Genomic DNA, 27,661 nt, shown 5'->3' with positions numbered 1-27,661 from the left:
CTTGATAAACCATCAACCCTAAGTGAGGTTAAATCTTTACCTCAATCTAATGCATCATGTTCTAAAACTGTCTCTTTGGCTCCTGTTAAGGTGCCTGCTCCAGTTAAAACATTAGCCAAATCATTAGCTAAAACACCAGCTCCAGCTAAAGCATTAGCAAAGTCTAAACATCTGACTTTAAACCCTATTGATCGGCCTGCCCAAAATGGTACAAGGGGGGACACTTTAACTCAGGACAAGGGGTCTGTTGATTCATTCGCGGTAACCCCAAATGTGTCCTCGCTTGTACCACCATTACAAAATAGAACTGTAGAGCCTCAATATGGGGAAGGAGAAACACCAAATCTCTTTAATTTAAATCTTCCCCCAGAAGCTACACCTTACACTGTGGTTTTAACAAATGTACCCCCAATTCCTCCTAATACCACTGAAAATTGGTCTACCCTTAGAAATAAATCCCTTTATTCTCTGTCATCTAGGGTAGGTCTAAAAAGTCATCTCTTCCCAGAGTTTAAAATGGCCAGACGAGCCAGATGGGTGGGTACTTCGACCAAAACAGTGAGGGGTGATTGTGTAGTTTTATCTTTTCGATCCCCCGAATTGGTCCATACAATATTGGAAAGAGCTGCCATGGGGTCTTATGATTCGCATTCTATTAACATCGTTCCCCTTGGTTACTTTTACCCTCCTCTTCCACCCATTAGGCGTATACCTCATGACCGCTACCATACCTTTAACTGTGATCAACCGTGGGTCAGAAGATATGGGATTCCTACCTTTAACTATTATGACACTCTTAGTGGTTTAGAAAATATCGACTGACTGCGATCTATTTAAACAACTCCCACAGTGCCAGTTTTAAACGAGGTAACATCCCCTGAGTATTGCATGGAAGAACACGCAGATGAATTTGGGGGGAAATACTTACCAGCTATGTTAACCACGTGTTATGTTGTGGAATCTGGTGGGGATGATTTGGCAGCAGAAGATAACTTGATGCAGGGGGGCAATCAGGTGGCCCCTCCTTTGTATGACAACTCCATCTTGATATCTCCTGAAGCCCAGCCTATCCCATCAAAGAGCTTAACGGAGTTTAAAATTTCTTCCTGGAACATCGCCGGAATTAGATCCAAAGTTGATCATTCTATTTTTATGGATTTTGCTCAATCTCAGGACTTGCTTTGCTTACAAGAAACATGGAGTGTTGAACCTGTGCATTTGATAGGTTACAGAACTTTCTGTACTCCCGCTGTAGCTGTTCCTCACGGGAGGCCGAAAGGTGGTTTGACTGTTTATCTCTCAAATAGATTGGTCTTTGCGAATATTACTGAACCTGTCAAAGACACCTATTTTCAAATGTTGGTCTTCCACCTTACCAGAGATATCCCAATTGTCGTTGTTAACATATACAATAATATTCCCTGCGAGGATGTCACAAATGTTTTAAGGAAACTGACTAAAGGGCTGTCTACCCAGGGGAAACTTTTTAATCACAATTTGATGATGATTATTCTGGGCGATTTTAACTGTAAACTGTGTGAATTGACTAAGGACAATAGGTGCGGCGTAGCACGAGATGATGGTGTGGGACGTTTCCATTTTAGCCACAATCTCTTAGGGGAACAATTCAATATTCTGCTAGCCAATTTTGATTTAGGATTTGCAAACGAAATGTGTAACTTTGCCCCCATATTAGCCCAACATTCAATGGTAGAGGTCGCTCTTCAACTATTGACTATATCACAATTTCCAATTCATATGGGAATAGAATACACTCCTTTAATGTCCATGATATAGCATTGAGTGACTACTTTCCTCTTTGTGTGTCTGTTCTGTTGCCTACCCCAACACTATTGCCTAGTGCTGGGGTCGGTAACAGTTTGGTCGCCGATTTGGTAATTGGCCAAAAGAATGGTTATACCTTGAAATGGGCTATGATAAATGAGGCAGAGACAATTAAAAAGGTGGTTGAAAAAAGTTTTTTAGAAATAGCCACATGTTTAGAGATAGACTTACCACCTGAAACCTACCTTGCATCCTTTTTAGCTATTTCGAATGAAATTTAAAATTCCTTGACTAGGCAACTGAAGAATCAGAAAAAAGAGAGAGGCTGGTTTAATCCCAGATGCACTAGGGCCTATACAGCACTAAAGAAGGCGCTGCATAAAAAACCTAAATCTGCTGAGGACATCCGCAGACTCAGGAAAGATTATAAAATGGCCATTAGTGACAGGAAAGATACCCTGAGGTCAGTAGCCTGGGAGGCTCTCCATCTAGCTTCCGTAAGAAATGACAGCGCAAGCTTCTGGAAAACAGTGAGGATCCCTTTTCTTAACGAGGAGGTGGGGCCAAAAATAGATATAGCAATACCTGAAACAGATTGGGTTAGTCACTTCTCGAGAGTATATGAGGGAGGTGTACATGAAGTTGAAGAACATATGGGGTCTTTGATCCCTCGTCCTGAATACCCCCCGAGTAACGATCTTTTCTTTACTCTTGAGGAGGTTGAAAAGGCCCTAGGTAAAAGTAAGGGCGCTAAAGCGCCTGGCCCAGACGGGGTTCCCATAGATCTATTTAAAAGTATTCCATCTCTGTGGGCGCCCCTTCTGGTCCAGGTGCCTAATGCCAGTTGTGCTACTGACTTCCTCCCCACTTGGGTTGAATCGGTCATTGTACCGATTTATAAAAAAGGAAATAGACAGGACCCAGCCTGCTATAGGCCCATTTCCTTACTGGCTTCCTTTACTAAAATAGCGGGTATAGTCATTCTGGACCGTCTTTTGGACTGGGCGGATGCAAACTCCGTCCTGTCCGACCTCCAGTATGGTTTTCGTTCCGGCCTGGGGACGGTAGAAAAGGGACTGAATTTGATGATGCTGGTTGGGAAATACACGAGGGCTAAACAAGGTAACTTTTTTCTGGCCTTCGTGGATCTCTCGGCCGCATTTGATTGTGTGGTGCACTCTAAACTGTGGATGATATTGGAAAAATTAGGGGTTGATCTAAATATTATTTATTATCTTAAACGTTTTTATAGTAATGCGTCGGCCCGCGTTTGCTATGGCCTTAAGGGAGAGTGCACAGGCCAAATCCCAATCAGGAGTGGGGTCAGACAGGGCTGTGTTCTGGCCTCCTTCCTTTTTAATTTGTACATAAATGGATTGGAAGAAGACTTGTGCAAAGACAGTTCGGATCCCCCATTTGTAGGTGGTCGCCCAATACCAGCACTTTTGTATGCTGACGACGCTGTGCTCATGTCACGTACTCAAGTGGGCTTACAGCGGGTGGTTGACAGCTTTTCCCGCTTCATGAACGAGTTAGGCCTGAAAGTCAATACTTCAAAGACTTTCACTATGTATTGTGGCAGACAAACTAAATCTAAGAGGCCAATTTTTATAGCGGGACAGAAGCTCGAATTCGCAAAATATTTTTCTTATTTGGGGATACTTTTTGCCCAAAACGAGACATGGTCTCAAGATGTCTCTGCGAAAAAACTTAAGCTTACTAGATCAACTGCTGCTCTTAAAATCTTTTCTAGTAAATTAGGGACCAGACTCCCTGTAGAATTGATAAAAATATATAAAGCCAAATGTGTAGCAGGCGCTACCTATGGTAGTGGGGTCTGGGGTTTTGCAAATTCATCACCTATCCAGGTTCCCGAAAATTCCTTTTTAAAATATATATTGGGACTCCCCAAAAGCTCCCCCAATTTTAACTGCCATTCCGAACTGGGTCTCTGTGACATCTCAGATTTGATTAAAGTAGAGCCAGTTCTCTTATGGCACAGACTCTGGACTCAAGAGGCAACACATTTAAACAGAGCTGTTCTAACAGACATCTTGAAATTGGAAGGTGCTACCAAAATACCTTGGGTGAAGTATGTCTTTAACTTTTTGAAAGATATTGGGTGAGAGGAATACTTCACGAACCCTTTGGATATTTCGGAAATCTCACGAAAAGATTTAAAAAAGGAGTGCTTAGTCCTCTTAGAATCTCACCGGGTTGCTGCGGAGGGTGCACAGACATAATATCGACTCCAAAATATCGTTTGGACAGAATATCGAGTTTGAAATATCGTTTGGACAAAATATCGACAGGACAGAATATAGACAGCCAAAATATCGTTTTTAAGGTAAGTGAAGTAATATCGACTGTAAATAATATAGAAAGTGAAAATATCCAAGTATATAATCTAGATAGTAAAAAATATCATTTTTTAAATAATATTTAATTATTTATAGTGTTTTTATGTTATAATATGTGTGAAAAGTGTCATTTTATGTTATAATTATTTTTAATTAATGATTTGTTTTTGATTATTGTGTAATTTTATTCTGTAGCGGGTTGTGGGTTTATAGGGGAATAGGGTGGTAAGTAATTTAATTATAATTAATTAAATATGTAAATGTATTAATTGGTAGTAATATTTAATTAATTGGTAATTAAATAATATTTGTTAATTATTTAAAATTTAATTGGTAATTAATTTAATTAAATTAATTAATTGCTAATTATGTAAATTTAAATAATTTATTTCCTGTAGCGGGTTGTGGGTTTATAGGGGAATAGGGTGGGAAGTAATTTAATTATAATTAATTAAATATGTAAATTTAATAATTGGTAGTAATATTTAATTAATTGTCAATTAAAAATATTTGTTAATTAATTAAAATTTAATTGGTAATTAATTTAATTTAATTGATTAATTGCTAATTATGTTAAATTAAATTATTTATTTCCTGTAGCGGGTTGTGGGTTTATAGGGGAATAGAGTGGGAAGTAATTTAATAATAATTAATGAAAAAATAACATTCATTTAATTGTATTTAATATAAAATAATTGTAAATTAATTTTTAATTATCAAATAAATAATTGGTAATTAGTTATAAATTAGTATTAATAGGTAACTAATTGAAATATTTTAGGGTTCAGGGTCAGTTTTTAGTTTTTGGGTAAAGGGGTATTTTTAGGGTTCAGGGTCAGTTTTTAGTTTTTGGGTAAAGGGGTATTTTTAGGGTTCAGGGTCAGTTTTTAGTTTTTGGGTAAAGGGGTATTTTTAGGGTTCAGGGTCAGTTTTTGTTTTTTGGGTAAAGGGGTATTTTTAGGGTTCAGGGTCAGTTTTTAGTTTTTGGGTAAAGGGGTATTTTTAGGGTTCAGGGTCAGTTTTGGGTTTTTGGGTAAAGGGTTTTTTTTAGGGTTCAGGGTCAGTTTGGGGTTTTTGGGGTACAGGGGTACAGTGTAAAAATAAAGTAAAATTAAATTTACATTAAATTAATTTAATGAAATTAAATTAAATTAAATTATATTAAATTAATTTTAAATAATTTAAATTAAAAAAAAATTATATACTTACCAATACTTACGTTGTAATGGTATGTGTTGTAAAGGTATCTGCGTTGTAAAAACATGCGTTGTAAAAACATGCGTTGTAATAGTTTTTGCGTTGTAAAAATTTTGTTGTAATGGTAGTGCGTTGTAAAAGTTGCGTTGTAACGTCATATATCCACTGTTGCACTCTTTGGAGTGGGAATAGTAATTTTAACCCCTACGCTATCCAACGCTTTCCCTACTGTTGCACCCACTGAAGTGGGAATAGTAATTTTTACTCTTTTGTATTTGTACGTTAATAATATTGGCTATTATTTAATTACATTTTGTTACTATATATATATATGTTTTAAGAAATATGATTAAAAAATTATTATTTTTTTACTTTCATTAATTATTTAATTATTAAAAGTTATTTTAAGTATTGTTAAGTATATTTTAGTAATGAATTTTTTATATTAATGTAATTAAACATTGTTTTTATTAAAGTCGATATTTTTTACAACTATATTTTTGTAAACGATATTTTTAACTCGATATTTTTGTACTTACCTGTTTGTAGATAGAAACTCGATATTTTGTCTCTCGATATTTTGTCAACGATATTTTTGTTGGTCGATATTCTGTCCCTCGATATTATTTCAGTGATCCGCTGCGGGGACCTTAAAACCTTCTGTCCAGCAGCACCAACTGGTTTTAGCAACTTTTAAGATTCAGCCCTATTTAATTTATGTAAATAACAATTATGAGCGTTTTTTACTTTCACGCTTCAGATTCAATATCTTCCACAGATTGGTTAGCTTTCCTACGATTAACAACTGGACGCACGATCTACTATGTTGTCCCTGTGATAATGTCTCTCCCCAGAGTACCATTCATGTATTTTTATTTTGTAAACTATATCATGAAATGAGGAAAACTGTCCTATTGACATTCTTAAGAGTCTTGGGACTCCGTCACTGCCGTGCGGCAATGATTAGTATGCAAATGTTAGACAATCATGTATCTGTAGCGACAACAGCTTTGTACCTAAGGAATGTGATGATCATTAGGAAACGTATGATTTCATAACTGCACTTTATAAATGCCTTTATAAATGTAATCGCACTTTAAAAAAAAATGTAATTGTCTTTGTGAATCCAATGAAATATTGTATTTTTATATATTCTCTTTTTAACATGTATATCTGTAAATTACTTGTACTTTTATGATTGCACACAACAATCGAATAAAGATATTTTGAATTGTATGAATGTTCATATTCTATTTGATATAGTGAGCTGGATGAAACACCATTTTCCTTAAATTAGCCAAATAAGGGAGGGGGTGAACAAAGGAGTGAATCTGATCTGTCAGAGGCAAGACAGACGCGCTGTGCACAGCACAAGAGATGCAGAAGTTGAAGGCCAATGTGATGATTGACTGCCAAGTGATGTGACCAACCGTGGGACCGGAGACTCATTCCGCGGATGATGCTAAAATTTATGAATCAAGAATATTTAAATGTATCTTGTGTAGAAATCGTGAGCATGAGTCAAGAAACCAAGTGAGGGAAATGATGTAGAACAATAAAATGACTAAATTATAGGTGAAGTCACAGTGGTGTGACAACACCACCTCCAAAAGCCACCAATCCCCTGTCGAGTTTCATAAAATGTTTCAAATAATGTGGGGCAGACATGTAGGTTTTAGGGTATAACTGGGGTGCCTTTAGGGGGTGTGGTTTAGACTTGCGGGGAGGAAGAGAAGACGGGTGGATGTGTCGCTGATCGTAGATATGCAGAGAGGCCTAGCTGTTCCTGTCCCTGTCCTGCTCTTGGGTTCTCAATCTTTGCTCCCTGACTCTATTTCGGGGAAACCCCACCATCACCTAGGCAGAGGGGGTAGTTTTCTATAGACCATTAGGTTTGTATCATTCTGATGAAACTACTGTCTCTTCATCTATCTCCTCTGTTAGGTATATGTTATTTTGCATTTGATGTTGCTGAAACTTTTTACTCTTAATCTATCCACTCCTTCATGCATAATGTCATTGCCTGTATGATGAGTTTGTATTCATTTGAAGTTGCTGATGTTTTCACCTCCTTTGTAAGTTTCATTATTTGCATTTTGTGACTGTATGCATTGAGCATTTGCAATAATTTTGAGATAAAGCTTTATTAACTTTACCAAGAGTCTGTGATTATTTAGCTGATTGAATAGTTAGTTAGAGAGTAATATCATTACCATCAACTATTCAACTAATTGGTTTATCGACATAGTAGAAGGAAAGTTGAAGTCTAACTTAGATAAGTATTTTACAACGTCACCCATGAATTCTAGAGGTATAAGAATTGAACGTATATAAATTGACCCCAGAGCATCAGGGAATTGGGTGAATGTGTATGGGCCATTGTTCTGTAATATCATTGAGTATTGATCCCTGAACAGGTATTAGATACGAGCTGGACCATTTGTAAACGTTAGGAATAAAAATTGAAGATCCAGAGCAAAATTAAAACCAAATCGTAGTCAGATATTTGTTGCAGAACCATATTAGAATCAGTTTAGAATAAGTCAGATTTTAAAAAACGCCGAAGTAGTAGAAACACGCAAAGAGATTCTATTTTCATATAATTACCTAAAACGTGGAAAATAAACATGTTGCAATAATTATCTGCTTTCTGTTTATCTAGAAAAACAGAGCAGAAGGAGGAAAACCCATGTTTTGATTTACGTTTTTTGAAGCACAGCTTTAATTATGAACTGTCAGCTCCCTCTGTGGCTGGCTCTGGCAGTAGGCATTATGTTAGTTATTACATTGAGAGCATACATTTATTTTTTTATTACAGGTGACCAGAGACATCACAAGTCACCTGTAATAAGGAAAATAAAGACCACTTTTACAAAGGGATTGCAGGTTCCCACATATTATATTATAAGTAGAAAAGTCCTATTATTAACGCCACATCTACTTACCAAAATGTACTATGAGATATAAGGATTAGGTCATTGTTGTGAAATTATTGTCATGCAATATGATGCAAGTGATATGGTTAGGATATACTGGTTACATGTGAGAGTAGTACCTCAATTGTAAAGATGGCAGGATGAAGATCTTCATAGGTGATGACCACTTTTGCAGCTGCCAGTTTCGCATGAGCCTGTGTATCTGCCACCACAGCGGCAATTGCTTGGCCCACACAAGTGACCTAAAACAGGGGACAAAAGCGAAACAATAACAGTTATTTGCCTAACTGATTGCCCCCAAATGAACCATGTGTCAGCTGTGGGGGCTTTCTACAAATGCTGTCAGAGGCAAGAGAGCAGTGGCCACCTCCTGCCAAGAGAACATGGCTGATGCGACCCACCGCAGACGACATGGATTTGGCACAGCAAGCCCCATGCTGGGGAGAGAAATAGCATTTCCTTTCATCCACCTGTGCCTGGTACTGTGTGAGGGCTTAGCGCTGTACAGTCTAGGGATGATCCTGATCCCACATAGAGAAAGATATACTTTTTAGCCAGAAGCCACCACGCTATAAATATTAACTTATATGGCAGCACTTCCTGCAGCAATGCCAATCTGGAGTATTGTAAATAATGGATATTAGTGGTATTTATCGTTGTTAATACTGTAACTGGAGTGATCATTAAGGGTGAAATCTATGATGGAAGGTTTGAAACTTCATGTGATAGTCTGGAGGGGTGATGTACCTACTGCTGAGCATTGCACATAACTTGTAGGTCTCCCATTTATTCTAGGTATGAATGGTTAGTGGGTTAATGTGGTTATTGCAGACACCTTGTGTAACCAGTAGGTGATAGGATATAACGCAGTAAAGCAGCTCAGAGTGGCATGCACCATTTGCAAACAACTGCATATAACCTGCAAGCGATCTTAAGGTATCCTAATGATATTTTTGTTCAGCAATTTTATTAGGTTTTCAAATGAATTAACAGCGTCAAAGAGGATAATCCAATCATAAAACAATTGAGATTTCATCCTGTTTGGTGGTATTACCACGTATTGATAATTGCTATAATACAGTTCTGTTTTCAAACTGGCAAGATTCAGCCAGTTGAACGCTTGCTGCAGACACTTCAGTGATCTGCAGGTCACAGATGTGAAGCTGCTCCATCCATGTGAGGTGAAGTAGGTGTTACTATTACCTGGTGTAATGGTGTTAGTATTAGCCCATACAAAGGATAATAGAGACACCTTTTATTTAGAGTGCTTTGAAACGTGACAAATGTGCTATATAAAAAAAGACAACCTTCCAAATCTTTTTCAGGCACATGCATCAAAGGAAATACCGGTCGCAAACGGGCAGATTCTCAGAATCTGCTCCTTTGCGACCGGTATTTTTGCATTTGGGATGCATCATCCCAAATGCAAAAATCGCAATTTAAGGAATCTCTAAATTCCGATTCCTTAAATTGCAATTGCATTTAAGGAATCCCAAATTGAGATTCCTTAAATGCAATGGATAAAAGTTAAAAAATTAGCGATTTTGCGACTAGGAGTAGCAAATGACCATGAAGTTGAACTTCATGGTAATTCGCAAAAACTTTGAAAAATGCACTTTTGTGCATTTTTCAAAGTTTCATGTTGCGCACACACATGCCCTTAGGGTATGTGTGTGTGCAACATATGTGCACCAATCAATTTCAGGGGTGCAATAGTGTGTCATTTTGACAACCTTAAAATTGCATGAGCAATTTGGGAGTACCTACTGGTACTTGCAAATTGCTCATGCAATCTCTAATTCACTCCTATGGGCCAGTAGGCCCATAGGAATGAATGGGGCAGCATTCCTCAATTGCGACTAGCAATTTGTGAGTAGCAATTAAGGAATGTTTAGGAATCGCTATTTTTATAGCGATTACTACATGCATAGGCTTTTGCGATTCCTAAATAGCGATTCCTTAAAAATCGCTATTTAGGAATCGCAAAAGCCTACGTTGATGCATGTGCCAGTTTGTCTTTTGGGTATGCATGGTGTGTTTTTGTTCCCCTGATGGGCTTCTATGCCCACATAAGGAGAGAGATTCCAGCTGTCCTCTCACTTTGATCTCTTACACTTGGTGCCAGCCCAGAAATACTCCTGACAAACTGGCAGATGCATCATTGTAGCCTTTTGCTATTCCTAAATAGCGATTTTTAAGGAATCGCTATTTAGGAATAGCAAAAGCCTATGCATGTAGGAATCGCTATTAAAATAGCGATTCCTAAACATTCCTTAATTGCTACTCGCAAATTGCTAATCTCAATTAAGGAATGCTGTCCCATTCATTCCTATGGGCCTGCAGGCCCATAGGAATGTATTGGAGATTGCATGAGCAATTTGCGTGTACCAGTAGGTACTCGCAAATTGCTCATGCAATTTCAAGGGTGCAAGGGTGTCAAAATGACACCCTGTTGCACCCCTGAAATAGATCTATGCACATATGTTGCACACACACATGCCCTAAGGGCATGTGTGTGCGCAACATGAAACTTTGAAAAATGCACAAAAGTGCTTTTTTCAAAGTTTTAGCAAATTACCATGAAGTCCAACTTCATGGTAATTTGCTCCCCCTATTAGCGAATTCGATATTTTTTTTACTTTGATGCATTGCATTTAAGGAATCTCAATTTGGGATTCCTTAAATGCAATCGCAATTTAAGGAATCTCAATTTAGAGATTCCTTAAATTGCGATTTTTGCATTTGGGATGATGCATCCCAAATGCAATAATACCGGGAGCAAAGGGGCAGATTCTGAGAATCTGCCCCTTTGCTCCCGGTATTTACTTTGATGCATATGCCTGAAAGAGACTTGTGATTGTCCATGAAGTTGGTCATTTGTAGCCAGGCACATGAGTGGGATAAAGCTCCTCCACAGCACATACGCTGAATTTGTGTACGCCGTTGCATGTGTCCATGTGTTGGTCCTCTCCACTGGGACTGGTTCAGTGGAGACAAACTGAATGCAAACAAGAACAAATGCTGCAACCAAACTATACAAGGTGAAAGAATGGGTGCTTGAAATAATCTCAGTCTCTGGAAATCACATGGGGCAGCATCTCAGTCCATCGTTTTTCACCCACTATGTCACTATAAATAGAAACCAGGAATACTCAATGTTATCATTTTGAATCGTCTAGAGGAGAGGGCCCAACGTGGTAGTTCAGGCCAGACTGTTGCTAGTGAAGCAGGACCAAGACTGATTATCCTATGTCATGTCACTTTCAAGAGTGGCATAGTTGGTCAAACAAGAAGGACTGGAATGTGGATCAAGTGATCATCACGGTCTGAGATTAATTCAAGCATCCCTTCCATCACCTTGTTGTTTGCTGCAGTAGATGCCCTCAGTGTGACCAGTATGGCCAGACATGGGTCCAGTGCCCATTATGCCTCAGGACTGCACATTATTGATGGGGGACTAGATTTATCGATTCTGGCCTGGGCTTCTTGTGATCCTGTCTGGAGGGGACCAGATTGTTCCTATTGGGGCAGTAACAAGATTGTTTTGCATATGGAAGGTCTCTCTCTAGAGCTGCCAAGTCAGCAAAAAGTATGGACTGAAATGGACTGGGAAGAGGTGGAATATGACTTGGGGAAATGAAGATTACTGTTAAGTAATTGAATCATTCCCTTGCTGATCTATCCAAATTGGATAAATCAGGATTAAACAGGAATATTCTTATTTAATCTGCTACAAATGAAACAAAAAATATATAAAGCTATCAAATTTTCAGACTCACTTACAGATCTATCCGTCCATAAATACTCAATCACCATATTAAATTCCTTCACTATACCATACCAGCAGATTTGTAGAATTTCACCAAGGGACTTACAATGTTGCATCCTACATCCCGAATTTTGTTCACATCGATTCATCTGGGTCTCCAACCAGTAGCTCGTGAGCTACTTTAGCTCTCCAACTACCTCTGAGTAGCTCCCCTGTGTGCAGCCCAGCTTACTAAATTAGAAAGCTTTTGCTTGGTTGAATTAATATACAAATAGCAACCGTTAGATTATAGAACACTAACAATATTAGTAGATCTCAATGCATTTCATTGAATATGAGTAGCTCTCATTACAGAAAAGGTTGGAGACTCCCCACAATGCTTCCCTTCCCCTTATCTGCAAACCTTTTTTAAGTTGTTGCTGCTCTTCTGGATTACTTTCAGTAGACCAGCTTCTTTTCTTTCATGTTTGGGCCGCACTAAGACCTAAGATGTGAAAACAAGCTCCAGCAGTCTGCCCTTTTCTCCTTTTTAATGTAGGTGACCCTCCTCCATTCCCACTGTGCTCCAGCTGTTTTTTCCTTCACAGGGGAGCTCCCTTATAAATCCCGCTTTTTATAGTGGGGATGTCCCTTGTCCCTCCCCTTCATACCCTGCTGCTGATTCTAACATTCTGCTGCATGCCACTGCTGTTGCGGGTTTGTAGTTGTTGCGGTGCAGGTGGTAGAATGTCCAGTCACAGGGATGATGTGGCAAGAAAGTCTCATCCCACACTGACAAGAGTGATCATTAGTTCTTCCCTATCAACTAGAGAATTCATCAGTTTCCCTGAAACCATCCTACAGTAAGCCCATCTTGATCTAACCATTTTAATCCAGCAAATTCCACCAATATCCAATGGTCTGTTTCTAGACAAGCTCATTGACAAAGCAGATATTCAACTACCTTGTACAAACTGGATTCAGACCTACAAGAAGCACCACATCAGCACTGACCTTCACCTGGGAGCATATCAAGAATACCATTGATTCTAAGAGTCACCAGGCTACTCCTACTTAACCTATAATCAGCAACGGAGTGTGCATAGGACTTGACCTGTAGGGGGAAACAGATTGACACTGAGGTCCTTTGCCAGAGCAGGAGGGGACCCCGAATGGGTGCAAAGAGATGAGGTATACAGTGTGGTAGGGATGTTAGGCCCAGACCGGGGCCCAGTGAGTAATAACAGGGGACTATGCCACTATACAGAGAGTCAGCACTACACGGCAGGGGTGGAGGCCCTGGACTATCAAGTACACACTGATACCTAATTATCATAGCCAAGGCCGAACAGGCAGAGACAGAGGGGACACTGGAGGTATAATGGGCTAGGGAGTAGAGCGGACCTCGACCAGTGGCCTGCTTCCCTTTGGTAGTCGGGAGCAGCATTGAAAGACTAACCACTTCGGAACCTGAGAATCTGTCACAAACTGGTGTGCCCCTCTGCTATGTGACACAGAGAGTAGTGGGAACCCATCATGGGCAAGCTGAGGCTGAAACAGGGGAATGTGCCTCCGGAAGGGGGAAGACTCTTCACACATCCAGCGAAACTGGGGCGGAGGAATCAGGGGCTGTAGATCAGTCATTACGCATGCACCTGGACAAAGTATTGGCCACAACAGCGGACATGAATGCCACACTTCAGCTGGACATTGGAGGTGTGTCTGTCGGCCTGGGCCTGTTGCAGACGTAACACCATAAGTTGGTGGACAGAATGAAAGACGTTGAACAAACAATTGAGGTCCTGCGGCCGGAATAAGCTACATTGTCCCGCAAACTGGATGATCTAACTGCAAGAGTGTCAATCCTTGAAAGACGAGCCATAGTAGCTAAAGGGCGAAACCGACGTAACAATATGGTGTTGTTCTTTGAAGAGTGGCTACGGAAATCGGTGCTCCAGGACTGCTTACACTGTTTTTTGCACTGGAAAGAGCACACATAGTGCCCTTGCGCCTGCTGGTGCTGGGTTGGCCCCCTCGCCTTGTAGTGGCACGCCTTTTGCACTACAAAGATCAGGACATCTTAATATACGATGCTCGTAATAATGGGCCATAAGTAATTCGGAAAAGTAAAGTGTCCATCTTCTCTTCTTCCCAGACTTCATGGCCAAAGTGAAAGCCCAAAGAGCTTCCTTTCTGGAGGCCAATAAAGCGCTTTGAGAAGAGGGCATTTCGTACTCCTTGTTGCTCCTTGCCAAACTACAGATAATCCTGGATGGGGCGACACACTTCTACGATTCCCCAGATGAACTGTGGACCTGGATTGAGACTTATCGGACGGGTGCATCAGTGCCGCGGTCAGGAAACAACGCCCCAATAGCAAATAGGGTGAAACAGATTCAACATTAATCCAGGAGGATCCATGTGGAAACCTTCCTCATCCCAGACGGCACAGGAAAGACTGGCGGCATTACAGGCGGTTGTGGAGGTTGTGGCACCACGGGTGGAGGAAGGAGGCTCCGGGAAATCTTCAGACCACATAACAGAGAAATCGAACACTGGCGACTCTACCCAGAGTGAAATGGTGCTCCAGATGTGACCCCGCAGACAGCAGACGACTTGATCTAGCAGCGAACCAAAGGGGCTAGTGTTCACAAGGTATTAAGAAAGGAGGTATGGATTAACCCCTCCAGTCTAGGATGGGGACACATACAGGTATGGAGAGCCCTATGCTAGAGGAGACGTGATGGGCCTAAGTCATGAAGAATTACATTAGCCTCCCTACTACCGGGCCTCCTACTAGGTACTACCTACCACAGGAGGGACTATTGTCCCTAGCACTGGCTTATGGGGCTGGAGAAGGAGACTGTTTCTGTGGTTAGCTCCTTGTACCCCCAAACCAGATAGCCGCTACCAGACAGCTAGAGGAGGCCATCTTCTTCTGATGTTTTTTTGTTCTTACAGGTTTGGGCGGTCAGCCTTTGCAAAGCTGCCCTGAGGAGGGGGAGTTACTTGTTTGGGATGTTTGGTGGTCTCCTGGTGGTTATTACTGCTTCACACTGGATTGGCTGAGAGACCGGGGGAGGAAGGGGAGAACAGGGAGGATTTAGAGAATAATGATGTCTACCTTGGCACCACTGTACCACGAAGTGAACATTTTAGCTTGGAATGTGAGAGGGATGGGGTCGGCATCCAAGCGCTAAAAGTTATCTTATCCACAGAGGAGCACATATAGCGATGCTACAGGAGACGCACCTCACACTCGAAGAGGGGACACAACTACGACATAGATGGCGTGGTCAGTTATACGCCATCGTTTATTTGGCATTCTTGAGGGGGGACATTGGTGTGGATCAGAGCTGCTACCCCCATTGAGGTAGATTGTTCCACTATAGACCCAGAGGGCCAATATGGATTGGTACCGGGCAGACTAATGGGCAAAATGGTTGCACTCTGAAGCATCTATGCTCTGAATCAGGATCAAGTGCACTAACTGAGGAGACTGTCAACACCCCTCGCTCTGCTTGACACATTAGGGGGAGACTTTAAGTTGTGTGGCAGACATTGACCTAGATAGATCGACCTCCGGTCAAACGGTACAGTAGTGTCTAAGGTAACGAAAGGGCTTAGGGAATGGCTGGATTGGTGGGACATGGTGGACATCCGAAGAGTGTAACATGGGAACATAACGGATTACTCATATTACTCACTCCTTTATAGCCTACATACTAGACTGGATTTGTACACCTGTTCGGCCAGCCTGGGACCCGCTATCACCCACTCGGAATACCTAGGGCGCACAATATCAGATCACAATCCATTATTACTCCTACCGGAGCCCACCAAAACTCCCACTTGGCGACTTCACCCTACTTTCCTAGAAGAGGTACACTTCCATACCTCGTTACAGGCAGCGGTTACTAAATATTTCCAGTTAAATCAGGGTGCGGTCAGCTCTAGGACTGCGGAATGAGGCTTTCAAGGTAATGGTGAGAGGACACTGCATTAGTCTGAAGGAAATACTGTCGGACTAGAGGCTGAGCTATACAACGGGGGGCTCAACTGACGGCTGAGGTAGATACACAGGAAATACTAAGCGACATCAAAAAGAAATACTGAGGGGGGAGCAGAACGATTAGATTGCTCACATGGCTTGTGTACCATGTAAATAGGGGTTACCCCATTACAACAGGGGGAACAATACTATACAGCCCTAGGGTGGTGAATGAGACATCTAGGGGTTATTATGAAGGACTATACAGTAAACCGAGTCTGCAGATGTAGGAGAGCCTAGTTGACTTTCTAACACCTCTAGACATTGGAACCTACCCTGTAGGAGAGCCCGGAGAACCGGTGACAACAATGGAAATTTCAAAGAGATGGCCAAGGGAATACACTGGTACCGGATGGTCTGCTGGAGGAGATTTTCTTCATATATGCACAGACGTTGGCTCCGACACTGGAGGCAATGTACGCAAAGGCTTGGAATAAAGGTGAGTTACCGCCCTTCACTAGAGAGGCCCTTGTTGTACCCCTCCCAGAGACAAAAATATTGGAGGCGTGAACGTCAGACTTCCGTCGTCTCCCTATGCTCAACGTAGACTTCAAAGTCTTGAGTAAGGTCTGATACACAGAGATCAGAATAGATTTATACCGACTAGGTCCACCTCTGGGAACCTTCAGCAGTATTTCCACGTTATGCATCATCCTGAACGGAACCAATAACCGGAGGCCCTCGTCCTGTCAATAGACATTGAAAAGACGTTTGACTCTGTGGGATGGGACTTCCTGTACACCACATGGGATTAGGGGTGAGATGGATTACGTGGGTAAAATTACTATACACGCGGCCAACTGTACTTGTTAGGACAAATGGAGTGATGTCACAGTTGTATAATATACATAGAGGCACCAGACAGGGCTGCCCACTGTACCTACTGCTATTTGCTTTGGCATTTGAGCCACTAGCAGCAGCCTTCAGACAGCAAGGGCACCTCCACGGTGTACATCTGGGAGGGAAGATGCATGTAATTTCCCTCTATGCCGATGATCTGCTGTTATATTTGAGAGACGGAGGCCAAGGGGCGGAACAGGCGTTTAACCTGTAAAGCAATTACTGGCTGGGCTTAGACTCAATAAGGCCAAGACACATGTCTTCCCATTGGTGAGTTAATGTCTTCACCCTGAAGATCTTCCTGAGGGATTGACATGGTCCCCACAATCCTTTAAATATGCAAGCGAACAAATATTTCATAGGCTAAAGGACCCGAGAGACGGCAACCTGAACCTAGTTATAAGGTCATTAAAATCATGTGTCCAGTTCTGGCGCTCACTAAGACTCCCATTAATGGAATGCATAACGCTGCCAAAAATGATTATGCTTCCCAGACTCCTATACTTTTTTGTAAGTTTACCGGTGGTAGTCACGCCCCCATGGTTTGTGGGCTTAAACCAATTACTAAGACTCCCAATAATGGCAGTATAACGCTGTCAAAAATGATTATGCTTCCCAGACTCCTATACATTTTTTGTTGTAAGTTTACTGGTGGTAGTCCGCCCCCATGGTTTGCGCGCCTAAACCAATTACTCCGGGAACCAATTTAGTACCGGGCGGAATAGAGTATCTTTTGATACAAAGGGCACCGAAGGAGGGGGAATTGGGCGCCCCCGAAGTTGAGCTCAACTTTAATGGATAGCCCAGTGGCTAGACAGCAGGAATCTCGAACTGTTGGGAAATGAAGAATGGTGTAATAGTCAGTGATGGTTGCAGTCTAGACTCTTACATCCAGTGGTGATCATGCCAAAGCGTATTATTACAAGCTGTACTATACCTGGAAGAGGAAGAGGAAGAGGCGCCTTCGAGACTAACATTGGAAGGCACCTGCAGGTCCTGTGGTAACAGCATGGGAAAGCAACATAGATATCTGGGCCAGGGCAGAGCAGAGAGCACTTCTGAAATAAGATGCATGGGGGATTCTCCGGCAACCCCTAGCAGACCTATGGACGGATGTTTTGAGAGCCTGGGAGACTAGACAGACTCAAGTAATGATGAGACTGCAGAGGAGCAGGTTGACGATAGCTCCGGGTCTGGGAATTCAGGAGTGGGGCTTAGACGAGAAACTCCCAAGTGAGAATCCCTGCCTAGTTCCCTTACTTTTCCCTTCCCCACACATCTGATGACCAACATAGATCCAGTACTTTGAGCTAAACTAAGCTCGTCCCCCAGGGAAACGGGTATAAGCCATGACTCAGGGCAGAGGAGCCACTAGGGGACGCACCACCAAAGCGTTTTCTAAAGTTTGAAGCATGATGTTAGAGCATTGACTGTTTAAGGTATATCTCTGTTTATTGGATTTTGGTAACATCCTCAAGTACACATGGATAAAAGTACAGAGAATATTTATGAGACATTCAATGATTAAAGTTTGGATTACCGCCCAAGGGCATAAAGTGGGACATATTGTTCAAAATCTTGGTTGAGTCATACATTACTACTGCCATATATATGACTGTACATGTTAAATAAGTATACACTCTAAAAATGCCAAAAAAGACATATTTAAAAAAATAAAAGTCAAGAAAGTAACAAGAGATCCTTTCTATACAATGCAAACACCATGACGTATCTTCCCTTACTTAGGATTTTACCACAGTATACACATATCAATATTTATTGGTGCTGTTACATCTTCATTTTGGTGATGAGCGCTACACTGGATTTTCTAGAAACTAAATCAACAAGTTACAGTACATTTTGAATGTGGCATTCCCCAGGTCTTCAACTGACTCAAAATGGACTACTTCATGTACTTGACCTCAAAGCAGTACACCAGTTACCAGTCGCAATAATAAAGTCTTTCAAATGCCTCTGCATTGGCTACCTGTTTATCCAAACTACGAACAGGACCAATTTTATAATCAGATCTCAACATGTATGGCCAAAACAGAAAACTGAGACCCAGAATGGTTCCACTACTGTTCATTCCCAAAACCTGTATTGGTGGGAGTTATTTCTCTGTATAAATATGCAGGATTTGAACCTTGCTCCTGAAGAGAACAGCATCATTAATATTCATCTAGAATATTCTGAAAACAAGTAAAGACCTGGCTTTTTTTCAAATCATGACTCTGTTCCCTTCATATAAAGTCATACTGGTTTCCAAACTGAACCTGTGTAGATAACTCACATTTTTTGCATGTCACATCTTGTGTAAAGCACTGCTACAAGCCAAGCACACCACTTCCAGAAAATAAATCGGTGCCTTGCAATGGGTGGAAAAGACTCAAAAGGTATCAGTTAAAATTCAGGTTTTATCTCTTGAATCTAAACCATCTGTAGAGGGAAACATCCATTTCAATGCAGTAATTACATCGCACTGATTTTATAACGCAACTGTTACAACGCGAGCACCTTTACATTGAGGGCCTTTACATCGCATGCCATTACAACGCATGCCATTACAACAAATGCCATTACAACGCATGCCTTTACAACGCATTATAAGGTAAGTAATGGAGAATTTTGGGGTTTAGGGTGGGTATGGGTTTTAGGGTAGTTGAGAATAGTCATTTTTACCCCTACGCTATCCAACACTTACCCTACTGTTGCACTAAGAGTATTATGCATTGTAAAGGTATGCGTTGTAATGGGATGCGTTGTAATGGGATGCGTTGTAATGGTAGTTTTAAAAAATGTGTTAATGGCATGCGTTGTAAAAGCATACGTTTTAACGTCATATATTCATCTGTAGTGTCAGGAACACAAAGTTCAAATATCAATTTCCACACATGACCAAACACCTTCTTTAGTAAATGTGAGATGCCTAAAAAAAAGGTGACAGTTAATCAAACACAGAATATACCTTTTCAGATGCAAACACTTCATCTCCTTCTTGAAGAAGGTTTGCACCAGGGACATCTTTTGCTGTGAAAACATCAACCACTCCTGGTAGTTTGAGGGCCTCCGCAGCATCAATTTTCCTTGAAGGATGAAAAAGTAAGCCACAATTTTACTATAGGGAAAAGGCACTAAGAAAACAGCAACGTTGCAAAACACTTGTGTCCCTCTTCCTTGTACTAACATGCTCAAAATAGGTGTAGAGCACAGCCATCCACACCTCCTCAAATATCAATTCTGGAAAATGCCTTTGATGAGGAGGTGCCCTCATTAAACTGAACTTCATGTTTCTGCTCGAGTACCACAAAGCAATAATGGTGTGATTAGTGAGTAATACCCAGTGTCCATGGAATTATGCAATTTTGAGGCTGAGGCATTTTCTGCATAAATATGGATTGGCCACGTTGAAGCGGTGGTATTTTCTGGATAATTATGGATTTGCCACATAATCCACCATTAGCTACATATTCTGCAGATTTTACCTAAAAATAGTTTCTGGTTGAAACGGATCAAGTTACTAAATAAATAGCAACATGTGTTGCCATGGTTGTCATCTTTCTGTTACTGTTTTCAGTATTTGGTTGTAAATCTGGTACTACTTAAGTGAAACCTTTGCCCAACAGTTTTCATCTGTAAAAATGACAAAGTAATGAGGTAATAATATCACAAAATATGCTGCATAATGCCGCATAATTTCTTGCCAGTTAATTTAGTCCACCCTGCTCCATAATTTCGTCCTCCTTGATATATGATTCCAGTGGCCCTATTTTTTTAAACATTTCTTTATTGCCATTTTTAATCGAGAACCTACGCATATAGTACAGGATACATCACGAAAGTCATATAATAGGCCAACACTACATCACAGTATATTGGCATGAGTTAAAGTTTGGTAGTAAATCATAAACTGCTATGGGGGGTCACAGCACGGTAACAAATAAAAGGAAATATGGGAAGGATGGGAACATAATCACTGTGTCTCGTTGACGAGTAGCCAATGTATTCAACGTAACTTAGAAAACAAAAGTTAATAACATCATGAACTGCCTGGCTGGCGCTTCCCATAACAACTAACGGAAAACGTGGAGACATGAGTGGTAGGATTATGTCACAACATGAGGGGCAACGACTGACAGGTGCTCTAACGGAGGCAAGGGAGCGGGAGGAACCCCAGTGTATTCCCTCCCAGGGGGACCGCCTTCAATGTCCATAAGTGGATGAATGGATCCCCCAGGTATCCAACTGGCTCCCTTTGGCAGGCTCCACATACAGAGGAAGTGGGAGGCGGATTCAGGCTACCAACAACATAAGAACATAAGTGTCCCACATCATGGCTGCTCCATCTCCCCCTTGGAGGACACATCATGGCGGCTCCAATCCCCCCTTGGGGTGGGCGATCACGTGTCATGGCATCTGCTTCTGCCCTGGTCCATTTATGAGGTACTTGTATCCAGTTCTTATTCGTGGGTGGATGGGAGGCCTCCCATTTCATTGCGATCAAGTGCTTAAAGAGGACCAAGGCCAATCAACAAACATATATGTATAAATATACCATATGTATAAATGTGGTGTCTCCGTAGCCACATCTCGGGCATGCAGGAGATACTGCAGCGTATGTTTTGTGGAGGCGGTGCGGTATGAGGTATGTTTGGTGCAAATAATTAAATTGCGTACATTTTAGACTGGCATTACGAGAAACTTGCTTCACCACCTCCAGAACCATGGCTCACTGCTTGAAGGTTAATTCTTGATTTGGTCTTGGGTTGAGAAGTATAAACATCCTCCCTGTAGAGCAGCATATCATAACGCATATAATACCGAGATCGCCCGGTGACCAAGCTTCTGTGTCAAGATGCATTGCAATCCCAGGTGCAGTTGTGGCTCAGTCTGCCCCAAGAGCCCACATATCCCCAGTTGCTTCCATAAGTGCATTATGTGTTAGGAAGAGACAGTTACCAACCCCATAATGTTCCTGCAGGCCCTGGAAGGATAACGGAGCACCATAGTTGTATAGATCGGTGAACAGACATAATATCGAAGGAAAAATATAGAATGGACATAATATCGAGTTAAAAATATAGAATGGACATAATATTGAATGGACAGAATATAGTGGTTAAAAATATCGAATTGAAGGTGAGTAATATCGAATTTTAAAATATAGAAAGTCATAATATTGAAGTAAGTAATATCGATTTTTAAAATATAGAAAGTCAAAATATCGAAGTAAGTAATATCGATTTTTAAAATATAGAAAGTCAAAATATCGAAGTATATAATATAGGTATTTAAATACATCGAATTTTTAATAATATCTAATTTTTTTAAGTGTTTTTTTATGATATTTAATTTTTGCGTAATCTAATTCTGTAGCGGGTTGTAGGTTTATAGGGGAATGGGGTGGGAAGTGATTTAATTGTAATTAATTTAAAAAAAAATTACGTATTGGTATTTATTTTGAATTAATTGTTAATTAATTTTTAATTGGTAATTAATAAATTTTTAATTGGTAAAGTATTTTTATTAATTAATTAATTGATAATTTTGTTTATTTTTTAAATTTATTTTCTGTAGCGGGTTGTGGGTTTATAGGGGAATAGGGTGGAAAGTAATTTTATTGAAATTAATTAAGTATGTTGATTTTTTAATTGGTATTTATTTTGAATTAATTGGTAATTATTTTTTAATCGGTCATTTATTCGTTTTTAATTGGTAATTAAGGTTTAATTGATTAATTGATAATTAAGTTAATTTAATTAATTTATTTTTGTAGCGGGTTGTGGGTTTATAGGGGAATAGGGTGGGAAGTAATTTAATTGTATTTAATTAAATATGTTAATTTATTTATTGGTATTCAGTTTGAATTGTTAATTAATTATTAATTAACTAATTTTAAATTGGTAATTTATTTTTATTAATTGATTATTTGATAATTAAGTTAACTTTATTAATTTATTTTCTGTAGTGGGTTGTGGGTTTATAGGGAAATGGGGGGGAAGTCAGTTAATTGTAATTAAGTAAATCATTTTTATTTATTAATTGGTATTTATTTTTAATGTATTAATTAATTGGTAATTAATCTGTATTAATAGGTAATTAATTGTATTTATTAATATTAATTTGTATTTGTAATTGATTAATTATTATATAATATTACATTGGTAATTTATTTTAATTAATATTTTCTTGGTATTGCTATTTAATTAATTTTCATTTTTATATTAAATCTTTACTTTCCCTACTGTTGCACTCTCTGGAGTGGGAATAGTAATTTTTACTCCTATGCTATCCAACGCTTTCCCTACTGTTGCACTCTCTGGAGTGGGAATAGTAATTTTTACCTCTACGCTATCCAACACTTCCCCTACTGTTGCACTCTCTGGAGTGAGAATAGTTATTTGTACCCTCCCGCTATCCAATGCTTTCCCTACTGTTGCACTCTCTGGAGTTGGTATAGTAATTTTTACCCCTACGCTATCCAACGCTTTCCCTACTGTTGCACTCTCTGGAGTGGGAATAGTAATTTTTACTCCTACGCTATCCAACACTTTCCCTACTGTTGCACTCTCTGGAGTGGGAATAGTAATTTTTACCCCTACGCTATCCAACGCTTTCCCTACTGTTGCACTCTCTGGAGTGGGAATAGTAATTTTTACCCGTATGCTATCCAACGCTTTCCCTACTGTTGCACTCTCTGGAGTGGGAATAGTAATGTTTACCCTCCCGCTATCCAACGCTTTCCCTACTGTTGCACTCTCTGGAGTTGGAATAGTAATTTTTACCCCTACGCTATCCAACGCTTTCCCTACTGTTGCACTCTCTGGAGTGGGAATAGTAATTTTTACCCTCCCGCTATCCAACGCTTTCCCTACTGTTGCACTGTCTGGAGTGGGAATAGTAATTTTTACCCCTACGCTATCCAATGCTTTCCTTACTGTTGCACTCTCCGGAGTGGGAATAGTAATTTTTACTCCTACGCTATCCAACGCTTTCCCTCCTGTTGCACTCTCTGGAGTGGGGATAGTAAGTTTTTACCCTTCCGCTATCCAACGCTTTCCCTACTGTTGCACTCTCTGGATTTGGAATAGTAATTTTTACCCCTACACTATCCAACGCTTTCCCTACTGTTGCACTCTCTGGAGTGGGAATAGTAATTTTTACCCTCCCGCTATCCAACGCTTTCCCTACTGTTGCACTGTCTGGAGTGGGAATAGTACATTTTACCTCTACGCTATACAACGTTTTCCTAACTGTTGCACTCTCTGGATTTGGAATAGTAATTTTTACCCCTACACTATCCAACGCTTTCCCTACTGTTGCACTCTCTGGAGTGGGAATAGTAATTTTTACCCTCCCGCTATCCAACGCTTTCCCTACTGTTGCACTGTCTGGAGTGGGAATAGTAATTTTTACCCCTACGCTATCCAACGCTTTCCTTACTGTTGCACTCTCCGGAGTGGGAATAGTCATTTTTACCCCTACGCTATCCAACGCTTTCCCTACTGTTGCACTTTCTGGAGTGGGGATAGTAAGTTTTTACCCTTCCGCTATCCAACGCTTTCCTTACTGCTGCACTCTCTGGATTTGGAATAGTAATTTTTACCCCTACACTATCCAACGCTTTCCCTACTGTTGCACTCTCTGGAGTGGGAATAGTAATTTTTACTCTTCCGCTATCCAACGCTTTCCCTACTGTTGCACTCACTGGAGTGGTAATAGTAATTTTTACCCTTTCCGCTATCCTACTGTACAAATATATTTTTTTACTTACAATAATTAATTAATAATTTTAAGGTTATTTAAGTATTTTAAGTATGTTTAAGTTAATTATATTTATTATTTCATTATTTTTTTAATTAATTTAAAGAATTTTAAAAAATTCGATATTTTGACTAACTATATTTTTCACATCGATATTTTTTTTTTTTTTTCACAACCAATTTTATTGTGCAAATGAGCATTGAGAATGTGGCATCTCCACAACCGAAGAACACCACGACAGTATCAAAACAGCAATTACATAGGCAGCAAATGCGAGAGTAGACTCATAGAATATGCTCAGTATAGAAACACCCCAGCGACCCACCCTAACCCACAACTCCACCCCCCCAGCCCCGGACACCCCCCAACCCCCCCACCACACGTGCATAGAAAGCAATAAAGAAAAGCAAGTAGGTGCAGCGCCACCAGGGCAATGTTACTTCGGGCCAACAGTGTCACCGTGATCAAATGTCCTCCTCACGCTCCGCTGGGGGGTCCAGGAATAGACCACGATAGTCAGCCCAACGCTTCCAAATTTTGAAGTGTTTGTGGGGACAGCCCCGTGCCTCAAAGACCGGCCTCTCCAGACCCATGAGGTAATCCAGCCCCGCCTTCCAAGCAGAAAGGGGGGGGGCCCTCACCGCTTTCCATGCCCGGGCTACACATCGATATTTTTGATTCGATATTTTTGTACTTACCTGTTTGGAGATAGGAGTTCGATATTTTGGTATTCTATTTTTTTACCTTGATATTCTTGTAGTTATATTTTTTTGACATCGATATTGTTTCAGTGATCGGTATAGATCACCCAATTGGGTGATTCCGGCCTTTCACCATGGAGAGGGATCCTAGACACAGGCACACTCCAGAGGGGGAGCTGTGGTGCATAAGGTACTGGTGTTTGCCTAGGTTGCATATATCATTTCCTAATGAGCTTGGCCGCTAGAGTGATCAGACCCAGTTCCCAGGTAGGTCTTCTTGAGGAGAACCGCAAGTCTAGCACGTTCATTCCCCTCAGGACTGCCTGGACCATGGTACTCTCTGCTGTCCCATCTCCGGCCTGCCATCCCATAGGCCATTGCAATTGGGCCGCCGTGAAATATAACTCCAGGTCTGGGACCCCAAGTTCCCCATCAAGCATGGGACGCTGAAGCATTGGGAGCGAGACCTGCTGCTGAACAGACCCCACACAAGCTCAGACACCATTCTTCTCAGAGATCTGAAAAGGACCTAGCCGGAATCACTGGCAGAGCTGCAAATAAATATTAAAGCCTTGGTAAAACCAGCATCTTCACTAGCGATGCCCTGCCCATGGGGTGATGGCCCGTATAGGAGTACACAGCATCCATTCCTCTCACCACAGGCTAGGGATCCCCCCCAGCAGCCCCTCAGGCAGAGGCAGGCGGTGGAGGGAGCAGATGCACCCCACAGATGAGTGTATTCCGTGTGTGTAGCAGCAGCACAGGCATAGGCCCCGCGTATGAGGATGGGGACGTGCCGCACAGGTCTACCACAGCAGATAATACATCATGTCAGGGGTCTCGCTGTAATTGCACTCCTACTAAATCAAGTAGTCAACCAGGGAGTACCCCTCCATTGTGTAGGGCACCCGGGAGGTGCACCGTCGTGATTGTAGGCTGGATGGCCAGGATTATGCATAGAGCAATTAAGGGCCAGCAGCAGAGCTCCTCACTCTGCGTCTGATATGGCCACCATCTTTTTTTTTTTTTTTTTTTTTTTGCAGATTTATAAAGTGCAAACTCGACCTGAAGGTATTGGAGCGCTTTACATGAGCACCAGTAACGTTACACAAGGACACATTCATTTTTGGTAGTCACGGGGAGATTCAGTGATTTGCCCAGAATCACAGGATATGGAGACGACCAAAGTTGGCAGTTCAGTCGTAAGATCACATCCTCTCTTGCTCATACCCCCCACCCTCCCAGTGGCCCTGACTATACCAAATAAATAAAATAAACACAAGATGCTGTTTTCTCGTGCACACCTTCCTTTAATGCTCTGTAGTTAGTTCCTTGCTCTTTGAAACATAAAGTATTATATACTGACTATGCCACTGGAAGATGGACATAACAAACTGAAATATCTTCTATTGTTGCCTAAATCATTTATACTTGTTTTGTTGTTCTCAGAGTTTCAATATGAAAAAGGCTAAGCCATTCAACAATAATGATTGGGCTCCCTGGATCAAATACATAAGAGATTGTACTATAAACCTGGGTCATCCAGAATTTTGTAAACCCCACAAAAATAGTTAAAGGTGCTACGCTGTGCATATGCATTTAAGATATCTAGGCCCTGTAGTGATTGTCCTTCCTGACCCACTTTGGTTCTCCCTTACTTTTTCATTTTAGATGCCTTAGGATGCCTATGCTCGTTCTGGCTAGCCACATTTGTTTTGTAAAAGTATTCTTGAGAACACACTGTACCTGTTGTTTGTTATTCAGGGACTGCCCTTGGGATTTCGCCAAGGACACAGGAGTTAACAAAGACTAATTTATGATATTATGTCTGACTCAAAACCACTGAGGTGGTAACAGTTGTGAAAAAAAAAAACACTGAGGTGGTAGAGTCTCATCTTAAGTGGGTAAAGAATGTCTGTGAACAACTCTTGCTAACTTGTTTGGGATTGGGAATACTGCATCATTTGCTGTTTTTTTCCCCAGCTAGCTGTAAAAATATGTGTTCAAGCGTCTAGGCATTTTTTTTATTTTGGGGTTGTGGGGCATTATTTAAAAACGAGATTTTATTTTTGCCTGTGTTATGGTCACCTAATTATACAAGTTTAGGACACCTTTTTATATTTGTTAAAGATATTTAATCATTGCCATGGAGTATTTTTGACTGTGAATGTGACACTAAGGAATATCACGAAGCAATATCAAATTTAACCAAAGCAATTAATTGATAATTTGCACTTTATTTCAGAATTAAAATTGCATTTACAATTTGATATTTCAAG

At 40.7% G+C, this 27,661-nt stretch overlaps 1 protein-coding gene across 1 annotated transcript in view; it reads right to left on the bottom strand.

The window, feature by feature from the left end:
• Positions 1-27,661, bottom strand: part of LOC144822537 (aldehyde oxidase 1-like) — a 661,088-nt gene that overhangs the window by 359,680 nt on the left and 273,747 nt on the right. The window contains exons 18-19 of the mRNA XM_078680183.1: positions 19,886-20,003; positions 8,398-8,520 (exon numbers count right to left, since the gene is read on the bottom strand). Coding sequence (XP_078536309.1) covers positions 8,398-8,520; positions 19,886-20,003 — 241 coding nt within the window. The remainder of the gene's footprint in view (positions 1-8,397; positions 8,521-19,885; positions 20,004-27,661) is intronic.

Source organism: Lissotriton helveticus, chromosome 3_1 (assembly GCF_964261635.1).
Source record: "Lissotriton helveticus chromosome 3_1, aLisHel1.1, whole genome shotgun sequence".
Classification (NCBI taxonomy): domain Eukaryota; kingdom Metazoa; phylum Chordata; class Amphibia; order Caudata; family Salamandridae; genus Lissotriton; species Lissotriton helveticus.
Note: the sequence above shows the minus strand (reverse complement) of the source record. Positions and strands in the feature narration are given on the sequence as shown.